Source organism: Entelurus aequoreus, linkage group LG09 (genome assembly GCF_033978785.1).
Source record: "Entelurus aequoreus isolate RoL-2023_Sb linkage group LG09, RoL_Eaeq_v1.1, whole genome shotgun sequence".
Classification (NCBI taxonomy): domain Eukaryota; kingdom Metazoa; phylum Chordata; class Actinopteri; order Syngnathiformes; family Syngnathidae; genus Entelurus; species Entelurus aequoreus.
Window position 1 is genome coordinate 29,353,920 of NC_084739.1, and position 19,626 is coordinate 29,373,545.

At 39.7% G+C, this 19,626-nt stretch overlaps 2 protein-coding genes across 6 annotated transcripts in view; one reads left to right on the top strand and one right to left on the bottom strand.

Moving 5' to 3' along the window:
• heatr5b (HEAT repeat containing 5B) overlaps positions 1 to 11,444 on the bottom strand; it is a 37,703-nt gene extending 26,259 nt beyond the window's left edge. The window contains exons 1-7 of one of the 3 annotated variants that reach the window (XM_062058514.1): positions 10,971 to 11,444; positions 10,712 to 10,854; positions 10,427 to 10,638; positions 3,226 to 3,334; positions 2,943 to 3,092; positions 2,081 to 2,252; positions 65 to 222 (exon numbers count right to left, since the gene is read on the bottom strand). In XM_062058514.1, the coding sequence (XP_061914498.1) occupies positions 65 to 222; positions 2,081 to 2,252; positions 2,943 to 3,092; positions 3,226 to 3,334; positions 10,427 to 10,638; positions 10,712 to 10,837 (927 nt within the window). In that variant the 5' untranslated portion in view covers positions 10,838 to 10,854; positions 10,971 to 11,444. Of the gene's footprint in view, positions 1 to 64; positions 223 to 2,080; positions 2,253 to 2,942; positions 3,093 to 3,225; positions 3,335 to 10,426; positions 10,639 to 10,711; positions 10,864 to 10,970 lie in introns of all 3 variants that reach the window. The other 2 variants (XM_062058513.1, XM_062058512.1) reach the window with 2 other exon arrangements.
• On the top strand, positions 11,008 to 15,917 carry gpatch11 (G patch domain containing 11). Of its 3 annotated transcripts, XM_062058515.1 has the most exons (9): positions 11,398 to 11,585; positions 12,507 to 12,542; positions 12,929 to 13,155; positions 13,247 to 13,288; positions 13,377 to 13,497; positions 13,577 to 13,667; positions 13,817 to 13,930; positions 15,299 to 15,380; positions 15,447 to 15,917. In XM_062058515.1, exons 1-9 carry the CDS (start codon positions 11,536 to 11,538, stop codon positions 15,500 to 15,502), a joined length of 819 nt encoding a protein of 272 aa, XP_061914499.1. In that variant the 5' UTR covers positions 11,398 to 11,535; the 3' UTR covers positions 15,503 to 15,917. The 3 variants fall into 3 exon arrangements, with proteins under 3 accessions (XP_061914501.1, XP_061914499.1, XP_061914500.1); XM_062058517.1 differs by lacking the exons at positions 11,398 to 11,585; positions 12,507 to 12,542 and adding an exon at positions 11,008 to 11,111 and having other exon boundaries at positions 15,447 to 15,916; XM_062058516.1 differs by lacking the exon at positions 12,507 to 12,542 and having other exon boundaries at positions 11,405 to 11,585; positions 15,447 to 15,903.
• Positions 15,918 to 19,626: the final 3,709 nt, after the last annotated feature.

Below are 19,626 nucleotides of genomic sequence, written 5' to 3' on the forward strand. Positions count from 1 at the left end.
AGGGACGTCAGGTAGCGGTATAAGATATGCTTAACTGTTATATTTTGTAGAGAATTTAGCTCACCTGTGTGACGCCCACCCGGACTTCTCTGCTGACAGAAGCCCCGCCTTTCAACATCTCCCCTCCGCTCTTCAAGAAACCAGATCCACCACGCAGAAAGCCTGTGGCCATTAACTCCAGCACTTCTTCAAGCGTGGCCCGTTTCACATTCTGACGCATAACTTGGAGAAAACAATAAAAAGTCAACCGTGAGCTAAAAAACATCAAAATATGAAACATGATTACCGTAAATGCACTAATCATAGCCAGGGAGTTTATTTGCCTAAACTGTAGAGAAGATTCATTAGAAGCAGGCAAAATTGAAAACGAAGGCTGTTTCTTCCATATATACAGTAACATTTTTTAAACTTAAATATTAATTTAGAGAGCATGAAAAAGTGGAAAGGCAAACATAGCTCTATTTTACCACATGGTCATTTACTAGCAAGTAACAAAGCAGCAACAGAACCATTGTTGTAACACCAGTAAGGTGTTACAACAATACTAAATGTTAGGATAAATAAATGTTGATGTGAAAGATCAATAATAAGGTTGTTTGAATCAAATTAAAAATGTCTAAGACTACCTCTACTCCCTATTAAAAAAAACAAAATGGTTAATTCCCCCCTGGATAGTGGCAACGCTACAGTAGCTTCGAACACATCACTCAACACAGAGGTTGCACGTCATTACAGCTCACATTCAAGCACCAGCATTTTGGAACAAGAATGGGTTCATAAAAGGTAGCTAAAATATAATATCTGTGGCAGCATACAAGAAAAGTATGTATAAGTTTTAACTGTGGTGTGTTCAACAACCCTTGATTAAAGTTAGAAACAGAGGAGTCACTAGTTTTTAAACACAGGGGGCTTAACCCCCAGAACATGCAATAATAATAATAATATCATTAGGGATCTCAATTGATTATGTTTTAATGAGATTAATCACACTTTTGAACAGTGATTAATTGTTATTAATATCAGGTTATTATTTGATTGCATAAATACAATTTGCTTAATATTTGGATACAAATGCAAATTGGTAGTCAGAATGTCTTAAAGGAATGTTTTTTTAGATGTTTCACTAAACTGCAAGTCATTGATTTGCTCAAAACTTGGTGACAGTAAGTATAGTAAGAATTACACATTTTGAAAGTATTTGCAATAATCTAGCAAACTAGGTAGAGATGTTCAGTATTTTAATGGATAATGTACTAGGGACAACTTTACACAGCGCACCATCTGCATTTACTCTTCATTAGTTTAACCAATTGTTTAAACAAATAAAGCAATTTTTTATTTTGTTGGCACAGTGGGACCAGATGTGACTTGTCACGCCATTATTGGGAAGTGTGTGTAAGGGAAAAGGTGCCTTGACGAGAAGCCAGTGTGTTGACGAGAGACGTGACGGTTGTCAATAAAGAACGTGCCTCTCGATTCCCTCGTTACCGTCTGTCTTTTTTGCTGGGCTTCATCTAATTACAAACCCTTGGTTGCACAAACATTCTTATTTACCTTTTCGGATGACAGCGCTGATCTCTTTTTCGTACAAACTACCTCTAATTAGTTGGCGTTAGTTGGCGACATGAAGAACATCTTGCAGCACTTGGTCTTCTGTAATGTTAATGTCCTACATGTGGTGGCTGTCCATTTAGAAAAAAACGCAGATAAACTCAGTCAGCAGTTTGTTGTTCACTGTTCGCTGTGCATGTAGCATTCATGCTAGCGACGCCATCCTCACGTTCATGTTTTGCTTTAAGATGCTATTTTAAACTGGATGTGCGCCAATTACAAGGAAGTTTGTCGCTGCAATACTACGGTAATTGCCTCAGTTTTATCTAAAGTTCCGTCGAAGTTTGTTTTTAAAGGGCGCAGAGCACATCTCTTAATGTCAATGCTTTTGACGGCACTAATTTGAGACCCCGACGGTTATTTGCAGACCACGCACCCAGCGACTATAAGGTGGCTAACTGAATGCAGGCATGAATTGGAGCATTTGCAGTAAGCGTGACTGTACTTATCAATGTATAAAGTATAGTACCAGCAGCTTGTTTGGGCATCAGAGCTGTGGCCATGACAGTCCCAAGCAGTTTGGCCACAGCAACCCGAACACCATAGTTGGAGCCTTCCAGGGCCTTAAAACACAGTGTGGCCATGTTCTCCAGTTCTGTGGTCCACATGAATACTGCCTCGTTCTGCAGCTCGGACAGACACTGCAAAGGCACATGAAATCACAATGGAGTCATGTTAGTAGTGGTTACAGCATGTGTTTATTTTGCTTAGTCAACACAGTCAAATACTATAACTGCTACACAGCATTATATATTACATATATATTCCATATTATATACAAGGTAAATTGTCTGTATCTACTGTATATAGGGCTGTACAATACCTATATAGGACCTTACCATACCTGCAACAATACCCAAAGTGCTTTACATTATACATCTCTTTCACCCTTTCACACACACATTCACTCACTGATGGCGGAAGCTGCCATACAAAGTGCTAACCACGACCCATCAGGAGCAAGGGGGACAAAGTGTCTCAAGAACATAATGGCCGTGACTAAGATGGCGAAAGCTGGTATACGAATCTGGAACCCTCAAGTTACTAGATGGCCGCTATAACATCTGAGCCAATATATAAAACCATAGATATAATGTATTTGTTTAACATAAAATCATATTTCTCAATAGGGTGTATTCTGTATTTTCGCTCTAAAGTTTAGCTAATATGATGACAGTACAGTATCATATCAGCACCTAGTAGAATAGTAGATGAGAATGTTTGAACTTCAAGTAGGATCAGTTATATGCTTTTGTAGAAAACATACAAATGAAAATGATTAGTTGTTGACATTATATAGTTGTATGATGTTTATACTGTGCACGGTTCACCTTTGCCACTGCACAACGCACAGCCATGGACCTGTCTGTGAGTAAAGAGCGGGCATTCTTGTAGATGTCCCTGTGACATGAAGCTGCAGCTCCACCTAGTCCATTTAGCACCTTCTGCAGACTGAGGAGTATCTCTCCTCTGCCTTGAGACTGCATAAAGCAGAAGAATTATGAGAACGGACATATATGCATCATATTCTGAAGAATGCATGCATTTACTGAGTTCCAATGCACTCAAGTTGAATGCCTGTTGTCATGACTTTATTAAGATGTCATACTGTACCTCTGCACTCTTTAATGCCTTCAAAAGATTATTAATAGTGTCTGGAAAGGAGCTTCCAAGCATCCTCCCCATCTTCTCATAAAAAGCACCGACACATGCCACTGCGGCGCTAAAATAAAAAATAATCAGATTATGTTCATGATTTGGTGAATAATCACAAAGTATTATGCATTATTACATTCATGATATAACTTTTTGATTAGAGTCAATATGCTAAAAGGCCACCCTATAGGGCTAATCTGAAAGCTCCTGGCTCAACATTATTTTAGCATAGCAGAAGTGGGTAACCCAGACTAGGCATGGGCATAATAATCAGTTAGTCGATCGTGTGCGATCAAGTAGATCAAGTCTTGACGAAAATGAGGCAAAATGAAGTGTGATCCCTGCAACTAACAAAGGCTCTGTTGGTTCTGTCTCACCTAGAAGAATATACAGGGCATCCGGAAAGCATTCACAGCGCTTCATTTTTTCCACATTTTGTTATGTTAGAGCCTTATTCAAAAATGGAATAAATACAATTTTGTCCTCAAAATTCTACAGACAATACCCTATAATGATAATGGGAAAACATTTTTGGAGCTTTTTGAAATAAAAAAATAATAATTAAAAACTAACAAATCACATGCACATAGGTATTCACAACCTTTGCTCAATACTTTGTTGATGCACCTTTGGCAGAAATTACAGCCTCAATTATTTTTGAATACCATGCCACAAGCTTGGCACACCGATCTTTGGGCAGTTTCGCCCATTCCTCTTTGCAGCACCTCATAAGGTTGGATGGGAAGCATTGTTTTTTACCCAAGATGTCTCTGTACATTCATATTTCCCTCTATCCTGACTAGTCTCCCAGTTCCTGCTGCTGAAAAACATAACCGCAGCATGATACTGCCACCACCATGCTTCACTGTAGGGATGGTTTTGGCCTGGTGATGAGCGGTGCCTGTTTCCTCCAAACATGACGCCTGGCATTTATGGCAAAAAGTTCAATCTTTGTCTCATCAGACCAGAGAATTTTCTTAATCGTGGTCTGAGAGTCTTTTAGGTGCCTTTTGGCAAACGTTTACAAAGAAATGGCTTACGTTTGGCCACTTGACCTTAAAATCCTGAATGGTGGATTGCTGCAGAGATGGTTGTCCTTCTGTAAAGTTCTCCTCAATGCTGTAACTCGACAGAGTCACCATCAAGTTCTTGATCCACTCTCTGACTCGGGCCCTTTTCCTCTAATCGCTCAGTTTAGACGGCCGGCCAGCTCTAGTATGAGTCCTGGTGGTTCCAAACATTTTTTCCATTAAATAATTATGCAGGACACTGTGCTCATTGGGAACTTCAAGGCAGCAGATATTTTTCTGTACCCTTTCCCAGATTTGTGCCTCGAGACAATCCTATCTCGGGGATCTACAGACAATTCCTTTGACCTTATTCATGTCATGTCAATTGTAGGACTTTATATATAGACAAGTGTGTCATGTCCAACCAACTGAATTTACCACAAGTGAACTCCAATTAAGCTGTAGGAATATCTCAAGCATCAACAGTTGAAACAGGATGCCCCTGATCTCACTTTTGAGTTTCATTGCAAAGGTTATGGATACTTATGTGCATGTGCTTTATTAGTTGTTGTTGGGTTTTTTTAATTTGCAAAAAATAAAACTTTCTCACTTTGTCATTTTGGGGTATTGCCTGTAAAATTTTGAGGAGAAAAACGAATGTATTTCATTTTGGAATAAAGCTGAAAAAATTTGGAAAAAATGAAGCGCTGTGAATACTTTCCGGATGCACAGCTAAGGGAAGTTGAGCTACATCTATGCAGAGAGGCACTATTTATGTTAAATTCTCCCATAAGGAAATAAAAATGACTTGATCGGCAAAGAGTGTTACATGACCACGCAATAATTATTAGACTGCATCAGTGTCTGCCAGAGCATTATCTCTTCATGTACGCTTAATCCTCCATTAAAATGCGAACCATCCTTTTGCAGAGTAACATTTGTCTTAATGACGAAATCCCTTGAATAGGGAAACATGGTATATTACTGGAACTTTAAAGGCCTACTGAAATGAAATGTTTTTATTTAAACGGGGATAGCAGATCTATTCTATGTGTCATACTTGATCATTTCGCGATATTGCCATATTTTTGCTGAAAGGATTTAGTATAAAACAACGACGATAAAGATCGCAACTTTTGGTATCTGATAAAAAAAAGGCTTGCCCCTACCGGAAGTAGCGTGACGTACTCAATTGAACATATCCGCAAAGTTCCCTATTGTTTACAATGATGGCCGCCAGAAGTGAGAGAGATTCGGACCGAGAAAGCGACGATTTCACCATTAATTTGAGCGAGGATGAAAGATTTGTGGATGAGGAAAATGCAAGTGAAGGACTAGTGGGGAGTGGAAGCGATTCAGATAGAGAAGATGCTGTGAGAGCCGGGGGTGACCTGACATTCAGCTGGGAATGACTACAACAGTAAATAAACACAAGACATATATATACTCTATTAGCCACAACACAACCAGGCTTATATTTAATATGCCACAAATTAATCCCGCATAACAAACACCTAGGTGTTTGTTATGCTAGCTCCTAGCTACTAGCTACTAGCTCGAGCTAGTTATAGCACGAGCGGGTTATATGGACGGGATCCCGTATATATAACCCGCCAATACAATTCAAACACCTGCACAACACACACACTCACTCAGCCCAAAGGACCGTTCACCTAACCCAGGGGTCGGCAACCCGCGGCTCCGGAGCCGCATGCGGCTCTTTGACCACTCTGATGCGGCTCAGCTGCATACTTGCCGACCCTCCCGGTTTTCCCAGTATACTTAACGACCCCCCCCCCCCCCGATTTTCCCAGGAGACTGCCTCTCCTAGAAATCTCCCAGGGCAAATATTATCCTTTTTTCACTCTAATTACTTAATCAAGGGCGTGCCCTAATGGCACTGCATTAATTGTCCTCTATAGCATTTACAAACAGCATGCCAGCCCGGCCACATGTTATATGTTGCTTTTACTTGCACACGTAGGCGACAGCAAGGCATACTTGCTCAACAGCCACACAGCTTACACTGACGGTAGCCGTATAAAACAACTTTAACACTGTTACGTTACAAATATGTGCCACACTGTGAACCCACACCAAAAAAGAATGACAAACACATTTCTGGAGAACATCCGCACCGTAACACAACATAAACACAACACAACAAATACCCAGAATCCCATGCAGCCCTAACTCTTCCGGTCTACATTATACACCCCCGCTACCACCAAACCCCCCCACACATCAACCCCGCCCCTCTCCGTGCGTCGGTTGAGCGGAAGAGTTAGGGCTGCATGGGATTCTGGGTATTTGTTGTGTTGTGTTTATGTTGTTACAGTGCAGATGTTCTCCAGAAATGTGTTTGTCATTCTTTTTTGGTGTGGGTTCAAAGTGTGGCGCATATTTGTAACGTAACAGTGTTAAAGTTGTTGTTGTACGGCTACCGTCAGTGTAAGCTGTGTGGCTGTTGAACAAGTATGCCTTGCTGTCACTTACGTGAGCAAGCAAAAGCTGCATTCAACATGTGGCCAAGCAGGTACGCTGTTTGGGCAGGCTGTAGAGGGCGCTAAAAGCAGTGCCAGCACGTCCTGAAATTTGGGAGTCTCCCGGAAAATTGAGAGTGTTGGCAAGAAAGACGCTATCAAGCGCCATTCAATTAAAAGTCGTGGGCCGCACTAACATTAAATTTCCTTATTAAGATGCATGCCGGTGCGTGTGTCAGAGACCCCTGGTTAACATAGCGCAAATCAATTTAAGCTTTGTATGCGGTGTTTTTCATTTTAAATTTTCAAAAAAATTTTGTGGCTCCCATTGTTTTCTTTAATTTGTGAAGCTTTCCAAAATGGCTCTTTGAGTGGTAAAGGTTGCCGACCCCTGACCTAACCCAAGGTTCATAAAGCTTATATATTTAACCAAAGTTACGTACGTGACACGCACGTACGGGCAAGCGATCAAATGTTTGGAAGCGCGCGGGTGGGACCTGATATTCAGCTGGGAATGACTACAACAGTAAATAAACTAGGGATGCAAATTATCGATTATTTCATTAATTGATAGTTGATAACCTTATCGATCGATCATCGATTAGTTGATAAAGCGGCGTTTTCCCCCCATCTGAGATTTCCCCTCAATAAGGTACAAAATCAAAATCAAAATTTTGCTGGTATAAAATACAAAGGACATTGTATTCCCTAATCAAATGTTTATTTGATACAAAAGTAAGTCATCTTTGTAACATGAGGAATATAATATAAAGTGCACTTTAGTCTTGTCACACATGCAAGACTTGGTAGTGGCAGCAGCCATAATAGCTAGCTTTATTTTATATAATCCCTCTTGAACTGGGAAAGGTGCCTAATGCCTATCTGTCAACTTGAAAAAATACAAGGAAGACATCCCTGAAAATTGTAACAGCAGGCAGCAAATAAGTAAGCCTGTTGGCTGTTGCAGTCTGCTGCAGAACTTCACCTTTGGACTCAGGTGAGGCTGACAAGAACTGAAGTGAAAAAACATGTCACTCACTCACTACTGTAAAGACAAGAAAAATAAAGTAACATCAAGTGCACAACATGCACAATGCACATCTTAGTCTGTCTCACAAACTATTAGAAGGCTAGCAGCCTGCAAGCTGCAACATTAATTGAATCCCTCTTGAACTGGGAAAAGTGCCTATATGACAGTCAACTTGAAAAAATATAAGGCAGACATCCCTGAAATTGTAAGTAACAGCAAAATAAGTAAACCTAAGCCTGCTGCAGAAGAACAGTCATTGATTCAACTTAACATTTGGGCTCAAGTGAGGCTGACAGAAGAACTGAATGAAAAACATGTCACTGCATAAAATAAAATAAAGTGCATGCACTATGCCCATCTTAGTTTGTCTCTCACAAACTATTAGTGTAAACATTAATGTTTCAGCTCGGCTTTCTTTCTTTTGTAGCGAGCCTCTATGCGGGTTGTTATTGTTTCTCGAGAAGGGATTTGGTAGTCTGGCTCACAATAGTTCATCAACTCACGAAACCCCTTGCCATCCACAATGCTTATAGGCAGCATATCCTTTTCAACCATGTTGCAAATCCTCTGGGTGATGCCCTCTGCCCGTGCGTCATCACACACCGCTTTTCTTTTGGAAAACGCTTCGGCGACGGAGGGCTGGCCTGGCCGTGCTCCGCCTCCACTCTCTCCTCCAAGCACAGCGGCATGTAAACTTTTTAGGTGGTAATTTAACGAACTGGTTGAATTGTTGTACTTCAAAACAGCCTTACATATTTTGCACGTTGCATCGTCCTCTTTTAGGGTGAAATGTTCCCACACAGCACTTCTCTTGCGTCGCTTCATGTTTGTTTTTCTTCTCTCGCATGTGGACTCTCATGTGTACAGCGGACATGTAGGGCTGGTCACGTGATGGTGTTGCTGCTTGGAAAAAGTACAATAAGCAACAACTCCCTCGTGTGGACTAGCGAGGTATAAACTCAGCATTACCTTCACACAGAAAACCACCGCACCGACCGTGACAGAACGGAATTGTCAATTAATTGAAATCGTTAATTTTAATCGGGTAATTTCTTAACGGCAATTAATCGAAAATCGATTAATTGTTAACATCCCTAAAATAAACACAAGACATATATATACTCTATTAGTCACAACACACCCAGGCTTATATTTAATATGCCACAAATTAATCCCGCATAACAAACACCTAGGTGTTTGGTATGCTAGCTCCTAGCTACTAGCTCGACCTAGTTATAGCAAGCGATCAAATGTTTGAAAGCGCGCGGGTGGGACCTGATATTCAGCTGGGAATGACTACAACAGTAAATAAACACAAGACATATATATACTCTATTAGTCACAACACACCCAGGCTTATATTTAATATGCCACAAATTAATCCCGCATAACAAACACCTAGGTGTTTGGTATGCTAGCTCCTAGCTACTAGCTCGACCTAGTTATAGCAAGCGATCAAATGTTTGGAAGCGCAGCTACGTACTCACGGTATCGCGTCTGTGTATCCAAATCAAAGTCCTCCTGGTTAGAGTCTCTGTTGTCCGAGTTCTTCGATCTTGACTGCATCTTTCGGGAATGTAAACAAACACCGGCTGTGTTGTGTTGCTGACTTCCCTTGCAAAATATCCGCTTCGCACCGACAACTTTCTTCTTTGCTTGCTCAGCTTCTTTGTCCATAATGCAATGAACAAATTGCAACAGATTCACCAACACAGATGTCCAGAATACTGTGGAATAATGAGATGAAAACAGAGCTATTTCGTATTGGCTTCAATGGGGAAGCCATACCTCTGTTAAACTGGCTATGTCACGCGCATACGTCATCATACCGAGACGTTTTCAAGCGGAAGTGTGGCGGGAAATTTAAAATTGCACTTTATAAGTTAACCCGGCCGTATTGGCATGTGTTGCAATGTTAAGATTTCATCATTGATATATAAACTATCAGACTGCGTGGTCGGTAGTAGTGGGTTTCAGTAGGCCTTTAAACAAACTGCAGAAATGCAAGGGATAATGTATTGAAGTGTATTAATTAACTCATATTATGTTGTACATATGGTGAATGTTTATATTCATCTTGGAGAAAGCAAACCTTCAAGTTTGAGTACAGAGTGGTATTTCAGTTTGAGCAAATGATACGATAAGGCCCCTTAGTTTGATATTCACAGGTGAATTGGATCACTTCTCATAGGAAGGAGGCCCTAATTGGGACTTTGGAATGCAAAACAAATGGCCATATCCTTGAGAGGAGACTACCTGTCTAGTTCAAACACCAACCTTTAAGTTATGACTTAAAGCAGTTGTTTTCCAGACACTTACACATGAACATCTACTTTTATGGTCAGGTGGTGCTGTTGAGACTTAGCCCACACCCAGACAGACAAAGAAGGAATATATAAACTGACGGTTTGGCAGGTTAGGAATCCTCCATTTTTGACTAATATTCCTCCGGGTACTGCAGACCTGTTTAAATGACGCTCGCTTGTAATTAAGCAACTTTTGGTTCAGCAAAGCGTCTCCGACATCTATTTTGATCCAACTACGCATCCGCGTCATTCCTCGGCCCGGGAGGGGACGACAAGACCAGAATTACACTTCAGCATCAAAACAACTGCAGTAATTGAACTTCATCTTACAGTTTTGTGGGCAAGTAGGCAGGTGTGTCATCCTTGCTTTTGATGATATCATTGCATTTATCCAGCGTCTGGAAAACAGTGAATGTGTCGCCAATGCTGTAGAGGGTGGCAAGGTTTTTGGCAAGCAGTTTTCTCGTAGGTGGACCTGGAGCACTGCTGATCAGTCCGGTCAACTGATCCACAAGCTTCTTCTGCTTTTCCTTCACATCCACCTGCCGTGCAAACACAAACTTTCTTAGCTGGTTGCCATCTCATGAAAGCTGCAGAAACTACGATGCGAGTCACCTTATTTGCTGCCACAAGAACTTTATCCAAAAACCGAAGCCATTCGAAAATGAAAACGGGCCTTTTTGCTTCGGTTATCTGGGCTAAAGCTTCTTCATTCAGCAGGAGACTGTGAGCCAACTCCATTCCGAGGATGTTCTGTACTGAACAGTCTTAGAATAATCAAAACATGATAATGGCTGCACAGCGTTACGTGTATCATTATTAATCATGTAACTGAAATAACACGCTGAATGTTATATTACGTTATATTACTTACCGTGTGTATTTAAACCGCCAGACGCTCCTGTTGTGCGTTGACAGCAGCTTACCCCAGCTGTTTGAAAGGCTAGCTAGTTAGCAGCCTTAAGCTAGCGAGTCCTTGCGATGAAAAGCAACGCTTCGCCTAATCCAGACACAGGTCAAATGATACCACCTAATATTATACACTTTGTTGTAAGACACTCTTTTGTTTCAGTCAACAGCTTTACAAACATGAGCTAACCAAGTTATTCATCTTGTGTCCTGATAACCTGATTAGACGAGCGTACATGGTGTCGCATTAACACGTGTCCGGTATTGAACCACTGAATAACCTGAATTTCACGCTTTCTCAAAACAAACTTCAATGAAAAATAGAACTATAACTGTTTTTTAAATATATTACGAAATATATAAATATTCACTATATTTAATATATAAAATTTAAAACAACTGCAAGACGAATAGGAAGCTAGGAACCTTAAGTGTAATTTGTAGCTCGTCGGAAGTTATTGTCGACGAACCAAAACATTGTAGAACAACCATAGCTTTCAGTTTTTCATTTGCTCGTCTTCACTTCAATAATGTCCGACGAGGAAGACGATTATATGTCCGATGCTTTCCTCAATCAAATGTAAGCCTTTGTATCGACAATACATGCGACCCCGAGAGGAACAAGCGGTAGAAAATTGAAGGCTGGATGGATGTATTGAAAACAATTACTGTCGACGTTACTATTTTGTGAGCATTCTGAAATATTGTAGGATCTAGTGTTGTTTTATCACATTGATGTAATCTCGCGACTCTGTCTGCTTACATATACATTTTGTGATGTGTGCAAATGCTGTGAAATAGTACATCATCACAAGTATGTATGTGAACCTGTGCAATATCTATAAACACACACGCCTGTGTGTGCAAAATTAGTGCAATGTGCAGTTTATACCAGCACTTTACAAACTTGTGAATTAGCGCCTTGTAACGGGCAATGTGCAATTCTCCTTTTGTATATCTTAACTTTAAAACACTTCAGCACTTAAACATTTGAGCTCTTAAATCCAACTTTCTATGGTCATTTAATTGCTGGGCTGTCATTAGTCCATTTTTCCATCCCTTTTCTACCGCTTGTCCCTTTTGGGGTCGCGGGGGGTCGCTGGAGCCTATCTCAGCTGCATTCGGGCAGAAGGCGGGGTACACCCTGGACAAGTCGCCACCTCATCGGAGGGCCAACACAGATAGACAGACAACATTCACACTCACTACCACACACTAGGGCCAATTTTAGTGCTGCCAATCAACCTATCCCCAGGTGCATGTTTTTTGGAGGTGGGAGGAAGCCGGAGTACCCGGAGGGAACCCACGCAGTCATGGGGAGCGCATGCAAACTACACACAGAAAGTTCCCGAGCCCGGGATTGAACTCAGGACTACTCAGGACCTCCGTATTGTGATGCAGATGCAATAACCCCTCTTCCACCGTGCTGTCATTAGTAATATGGTTTACTGTTGTTGTTTTTTTATCTACTGTACTTTATATTATTATTGTTTTATTGTAGGCTCCAGCACCCCCGCCACCCCAAAAGGGACAAGCGGTAGGAAATGGATGGATGGATGGATGTTGTATATGGCCTTATTGTCCCAGTGTTTAGTGCTGTCATGTTCTTTTGTGTTTGGCAGGGACGAAATATGGAAATTAGCCACTGGCTACAATCTTGCATGTTTACACCTATGTGTTCATATGTACTGTCCGTGTTTTAAAAATCTAATTAAATCAAATCCAAAATGTGTTACTAAATCAATGTTATTACACAGCATAGCACTGTATAAATGAACATTTCACATTTCCCTTAAACTAACTCTAAATATTGTATTCATATCTAAACACAATAGTGTGTTTACTGAAAGTACAACATTTTTTGCATCAATTGTAATCACCTCATGCTATTATAATATATTGTACCCTTCCATTCTATGTCAGACAAGAAGTCAAACCAGGGGTTTCCAAGGTGAGGCGAGTACAAGAAGCCCTAAAACGTGAGGAAAAGCACAAAGAGAGCAACATTAAAAACCGTCAAAAAACCTTCAAGGAGCAAGAAAAGGAAAGTCGTGAAGCAGCTTTACAGAGCTCCATTAGTAATGAGAATAAGGGATTTGCACTTTTGAAGAAAATGGGTTACAAAGCTGGACAAGGCCTTGGAAAAGAAGGCATGATTTTTTTTCTCTTTACTTATTGATTTTTAAAATGCTATTGTTTTTTTTTCCATGTATTCATAATAATATGTGTGCTTTTTTTCAGGGGCGGGCAGAATAGATCCCATTCCACTCAATATTAAAACTGGTAAGACATTGTTTTTGTTCCGCTTAATACAGTATAAGTGTCGTCTGCTCATTATTTGTACATATAACTTGTGTCCTTTAAAAAATAGACAGAGGTGGCATTGGGATGGAAGAGGCAAAGAAGCGAAAAGCTGAGGAGGAACTGGAGCACTATCGGAAAAAAGTACAGGCCAAACTAAAGAATGAGACCAAATCGCTGGAAGATTTTCGGTAAAAACTGAAACAGAAACTCCTTGGCCTTTGAGCACTGTGCCATCCCACAAGGTTTCATAGTATGTCTCATCTCTAGGTCGAGAGTTAGGACTGAGAGAGAGGAGCGAAAGATTGAAGGGGACCTCAGAAGAAGTCAGCGAGCCTGTGAGCATTTGGATTCTCAAAAGGTTGGACAATGTTTTTTTATAGCGCAAGATCATTTTGGCAATTATTGACATAATCCACCAGTACAGAAAAATGACAGATGATTGTTTGGAAGCAACTATTGCGCCTTTCAGTTTGTAAATTATTTTGACAATATTTCCTTTAATTTCAGGGCATCACAGTCCCTCGGGAAGAATGGTATTGGCCTAAAGTTGAAAATGAAGAAGAGGTTGATGGTCTTCAAGAGGAGGAGGAAGCCAGGGAGGAAGATATTGCGGAATTAACTGTTAGTATTTATTTATTATAGTAAAATAATTACCAACCATATATTTTGTGCAGTATTCAATCCAATATAATAATATGGAGCAGTAAAAGTTATTGTTATGGTTATGGTGTTAGTTTATTCCGAACATGCATACAATTACAATATGACACATCACATAATTACAGTTTTTCACTACAGCATATAATAATATAATTGTTGTCATGTGCGTGGAAACTTCGGTTTTTTTCAACCTGGGCCCTGTTTTCATAATTTTTTCTGTATATGTGAGTGCTGGATAAAACATTTTTTGAGGTCGCGCCAGTATTGAGCAGGGCAGGCAGCCTCCAGCCCAGCTAACGCTCGTACACAGGGCAACTGGCTCTCGTCAAAATTCTCGCCAAAATCCTCTGATAACGTTACACAGCGTTGTGTACCGTCCACTGGGTAATCCCCAAACACAGCTGGCTGCAAAAGGTCCCATTCCCTGCAACAGAGGCATTCCTCCTCTGTAGGCAAAGGTACACAGCACCCACAGGAACACCACCAGTTTCCAGTGTTTCGCAGCCTTGCAGCAGCTGGTTCCGTGCCCTCTGCCTGTTGCCCAACTCCGTCTCTCCTCGTCCGTTCTTCAATTTCTTGAAGCTCTTCATCTGTGTACTCCGGCTCAAATAGATACGGCCGGCCATCAAAATCAAATGCAATTTCATCCACGTCGTCCACATCAGGCAAAAATTCAGCCATGACAGACAAACAAACAAACTTTTCTATAAAACTAAAATAACAGTCTTCGGTAATCCAACAGAAAATCACTTCAGTCATCTCTCTTCACCTCAGTCAGGTAACTGTTTTTCCACCGGTGTTTTGTCGCGAGTTATCGCGAGATTTCGGAACGAGATTTGTAGCGTGGTGAGATTTGGACACAGCTCACAACAAACAGCGATCTCCAGCTAAAGGTAGAGACATACGTTAATTTCTCCTTTCTAGTATGTTGTCGGACACTCATTGTAACTATCTGAGCCTGTCAGTGTGAAAAAAATGCATGTTTATAGGCCGAATTTTGACGAGAGCCAGTTGCCCTGTGTACGAGCGTTAGCTGGGCTGGAGGCTGCCTGCCCTGCTCAATACTGGCGCGACCTCAAAAAATGTTTTATCCAGCACTCACATATACAGAAAAAATTATGAAAACAGGGCCCAGGTTGAAAAAAACCGAAGTTTCCCTTTAAGTGAGGCACCAAAACCCACAAACGTCCCATGCGGCCTGTTCACCTGCCTGTATGTGTTATGGTTGAAGGGTTTCATATCAAAACAATACAGGAGAGTTAATAATGCTTGTACTGTCTGAGGTTACCAAAAATAACTGTCATTAATTCAGATTATTATTTCTTTCAGTCCTTTGACCAACTACAGATTTTGACTTCATATTTAAGAGGAATCCATTTTTACTGCATATGGTGTGGAACTACCTATAATGGTAAGCTAATAATACATTTGTAGTTGTTTTCACCTCTTGTTGGCGGACATGTTTTCTTCTTTCCAGATGAAGAAGATCTTTCTTCAAACTGTCCTGGGGATACTGCAGCAGACCATGAATGATCATAGCAAAAATATATTATGTGCAGTAGTTACGAGCAGGATGCTTCTTTTATGTTGTGAAACAGACAATAAAAAAGGTGCTCTTTGCAAAATAATGGGCTGTGTACTGAAGCAAAACTGTTTTTATCGAATTGGATACAACATCTGGCATATAATATTTTTCTGTTTGGGGACATTTTTTGGTAAATATTGGTTAGTGATTTTTAACAATGTGATTTATAGGTTTATATCAATGTTCAGTCCAGCATCCTCTTGCCCAAAGTTAGCTGGGATAGGCTCAAGCTCACCTGTGATCCGTGTGAAGAAAAGTTGTACGGTAAATATATAGAAGCTAAAAGTTTACATGATCATTTATTTTCCCTTTAGAAATGGGTGACTAGTTGTTATGCTTAATCCAGTTGTAAAGACAAACTAATGTTATTAACAAGTTATATTATGTTTGCGTCTACTGTATTTGCTACATTAAAGTGTTGAGTAAATGTGTATGCCCATTCATATACGTACTGTACAGGCCGATCTCAATAACTGTGAACAGTGCATACTAAAAAAGTATATTTATTTCTGTATAAGTAGCATTTTTAGTGAAAAACATAGTTTTCAGCATTTCATAAATTAAAAAAAGTTGTCCAAAAGTTAAATATTATAAACTACACTGCAAAATCTGCTTAAAAAAAATAAGACAACTGCTCTTACCTCAAGCAACACAAATCTACCAATGAGATAAGAAAAAATTGCTTGGCTGTAATTCTTATAACTAGAATATTTTTCTTGTGACTTGAAAAATAAAATGAGTCCTAGAAAAAGGAGTCAGGTCTAAGTTTAAGCAAGCGGTTCATTTCACATAGCTTAAGCCAAATGCTCTTATTAGATTCATACATTCAGATAAAATTTACTTTTATGAGAATAGATGCAAGAAAAAATATTATATATTGTAGATTTAAGATTGTTCTTCATTGATACGAAATACTGATGTGCTCTAGCCTCTTAAAATTATAAATTGTTTTTTTTATGTAATGCCTTTTTAAGCAGAAATCCAATGATTCCTAGATCTTAAAAAAAATAAACACCCGCAGTCCGTAATTTTTTATACAATTATTGTCCAATTAGCCTAACATGCATATTTTTTTGATAAGGGAGGAATTCAAATCCATCCATCCATCCATCCATCCATTTTCTACCGCTTATTCCCTTTGGGGTCGCGGGGGGCGCTGGAGCCTATCTCAGCTACAATCGGGCGGAGGGCGGAGTACACCCTGGACAAGTCGCCACCTCATCGCAGGGCCAACACTGATAGACAGACAACATTCACACTCACATTCACACACTAGGGCCAATTTAGTGTTGCCAATCAACCTATCCACAGGTGCATGTCTTTGGAATTCAAAGCGCCCATGGAAAACTGACACATGCACGAGGAAAACATACAAACTTCACAGAGACGCTCAAACAGATATGCAAACTCAGATCTACTAACTTTGCAGCCAACATGCTTACCATTAGGCCAAGAGTGTTTGAGATAATATACTGTATGTATATATATATATATGTATATATATATATATATATATATATATATATATATATATATATATATATATATATATATATATATATATATATATATATATATATATATATATATATCTCATGCAGCCAACATGCTTACCATTAGGCCAAGAGTGTTTGAGATAATATACTGTATATATATATATATATATATATATATATATATATATATATATATATATATATATATATATATATATATATATATATATATATATACAAACCCTGTTTCCATATGAGTTGGGAAATTGTGTTAGATGTAAATATAAACGGAATACAATGATTTGCAAATCCTTTTCAACCCATATTCAATTGAATGCACTACGAAGACAAGATATTTGATGTTCAAACTCATAAACTTTATTTTTTTTTGCAAATAATAATTAACTTAGAATTTCATGGCTACAATGTTCACCACTGTGTGACATGGCCTTTCCTTTTAACAACACTCAGTGTCATGTCTGTGTTCATGTTTTTGTTTGGCCATGTGCTGTTTTGTTTTTTGGACACTTCCTTAGTTCCTTGTTTCACTTCCTGGTTTTGTTTGTCACCATAGCAACCATTAGTTTCACCTGTTCCACGTTTGGACTCACACACACCTGTCTCACGTTTTCACAGTCATGTCATGCACCTGTTCACAGTTAGTCACGCACCTGTTTTCACTTTTCATGTCACTATATAGGCTTTTCTGTTTCTGTTGTTCGTCCTGGCGACATCACACATTCATGCCATGTTCACAGTTTCTTGTCACGTAAGTTTTTGTTTAATGTTCATAGTTCTCCGCCATTGTGCGCGCCTTTTGTTTTTTCCTAGTGAAGTTTTTTTTACCTCCGCTGTGAGCGCCTTTTGTTTGTACCCTTTTGTTTGTACTTTGTAGTTTATAGTTATAATTAAACTATGTCTTTACCTGCACGCCACGTCCGTTCCATTTCTTTTGCACCACGGGAGAGCAAACCACGCCACAGACCAAGTCTTGACACTCAGTAAACGTTTGGGAACTGAGGAGACACATTTTTTAAGCTTCTCAGGTGGAATTCTTTCTCATTCTTGCTTGATGTACAGCTTAAGTTGTTCAACAGTCCGGGAGTCTCCGTTGTTGTATTTTAGGCTTCATAATCCGCCACACATTTTCAATGGGAGACAGGTCTGGACTTCAGGCAGGCCAGTCTAGTACCTGCACTCTTTTACTATGAAGCCACGTTGATGTAACGCGTGGCTTGGCATTGTCTTGCTGAAATAAGCAGGGGTGTCCATGGTAACGTTGCTTGGATGGCAACATATGTTGCTCCAAAACCTGTATGTACCTTTCAGCATTAATGGCGCCTTCACAGATGTGTAAGTTACCCATGTCTTGGGCACTAATACACCCCCATACCATCACAGATGCTGGCTTTTACACTTTGCGCCTGTAACAATCCGGATGGTTCTTTTCCTCTTTGGTCCGGAGGACACGACGTCCACAGTTTCCAAAAACAATTTGAAATGTCGACTCGTCAGACCACAGAACACTTTTCCACTTTGTATCAGTCCATCTTAGATGAGCTCAGGCCCAGCGAAGCAGACGGAGTTTCTGGGTGTTGTTGATAAACGGTTTTCGCCTTGCATAGGAGAGTTTTAACTTGCACTTACAGATGTAGCGACCAACTGTAGTTACTGCCAGTGAGTTTCTGAAGTGTTCCTGAGCCCATGTGGTGATATCCTTTACACACTGACGTCGCTTGTTGATGCAGTACAGCCTGAGGGATCGAAGGTCACGAGCTTAACTGCTTACGTGCAGTGATTTCTCCAGATTCTCTGAACCCTTTGATGATATTACGGACCGTAGATGGTGAAATCCCTAAATTCCTTGCAATAGCTGGTTGAGAAAGGTTTTTCTTAAACTGTTCAACAATTTGCTCACGCATTTGTTGACAAAGTGGTGACCCTCGCCCCATCCTTGTTTGTGAATGACTGAGCATTTCATGGAATCTACTTTTATACCCAATCATGGCACCCACCTGTTCCCAATTTGCCTGTTCACCTGTGGGATGTTCCAAATAAGTGTTTGATGAGCATTCCTCAACTTTATCAGTATTTATTGCCACCTTTCCCAACTTCTTTGTCACGTGTTGCTGGCATCAAATTCTAAAGTTAATGATTATTTGCAAAAAAAAAAAGTTTATCAGTTTGAACATCAAATATGTTGTCTTTGTAGCATATTCAACAGAATTTGGGTTGAAAATGATTTGCAAATCATTGTATTCCGTTTATATTTACATCTAACACAATTTCCCAACTCATATGGAAACGGGGTTTGTATATATATATATATATATATATATATATATATATATATATATATATATATATATATATATATATATATATATATATATACAAACCCCGTATATATATGTATATATATATACAGTACAGGCCAAAAGTTTGGACACACCTTCTCCTCATTCTATGCGTTTCCTTTATTTTTATATGTATGTATATATATATATGTAAATCAAAGCAATCCAATGTAGGTCAATACTGTATATGCTAAGCTATCTCAACAAAACATACAAATG

Coding starts and splice junctions, on each gene's coding strand:
- gpatch11 (XM_062058515.1), top strand. CDS start 11,536: ATGTCCGACGAGGAAGACGATTATATGTCCGATGCTTTCCTCAATCAA. Junction 13,156..13,246: donor ACAAGGCCTTGGAAAAGAAG/GCATGATTTTTT, acceptor GCTTTTTTTCAG/GGGCGGGCAGAATAGATCCC. Junction 15,381..15,446: donor GTGTGGAACTACCTATAATG/GTAAGCTAATAA, acceptor TCTTCTTTCCAG/ATGAAGAAGATCTTTCTTCA.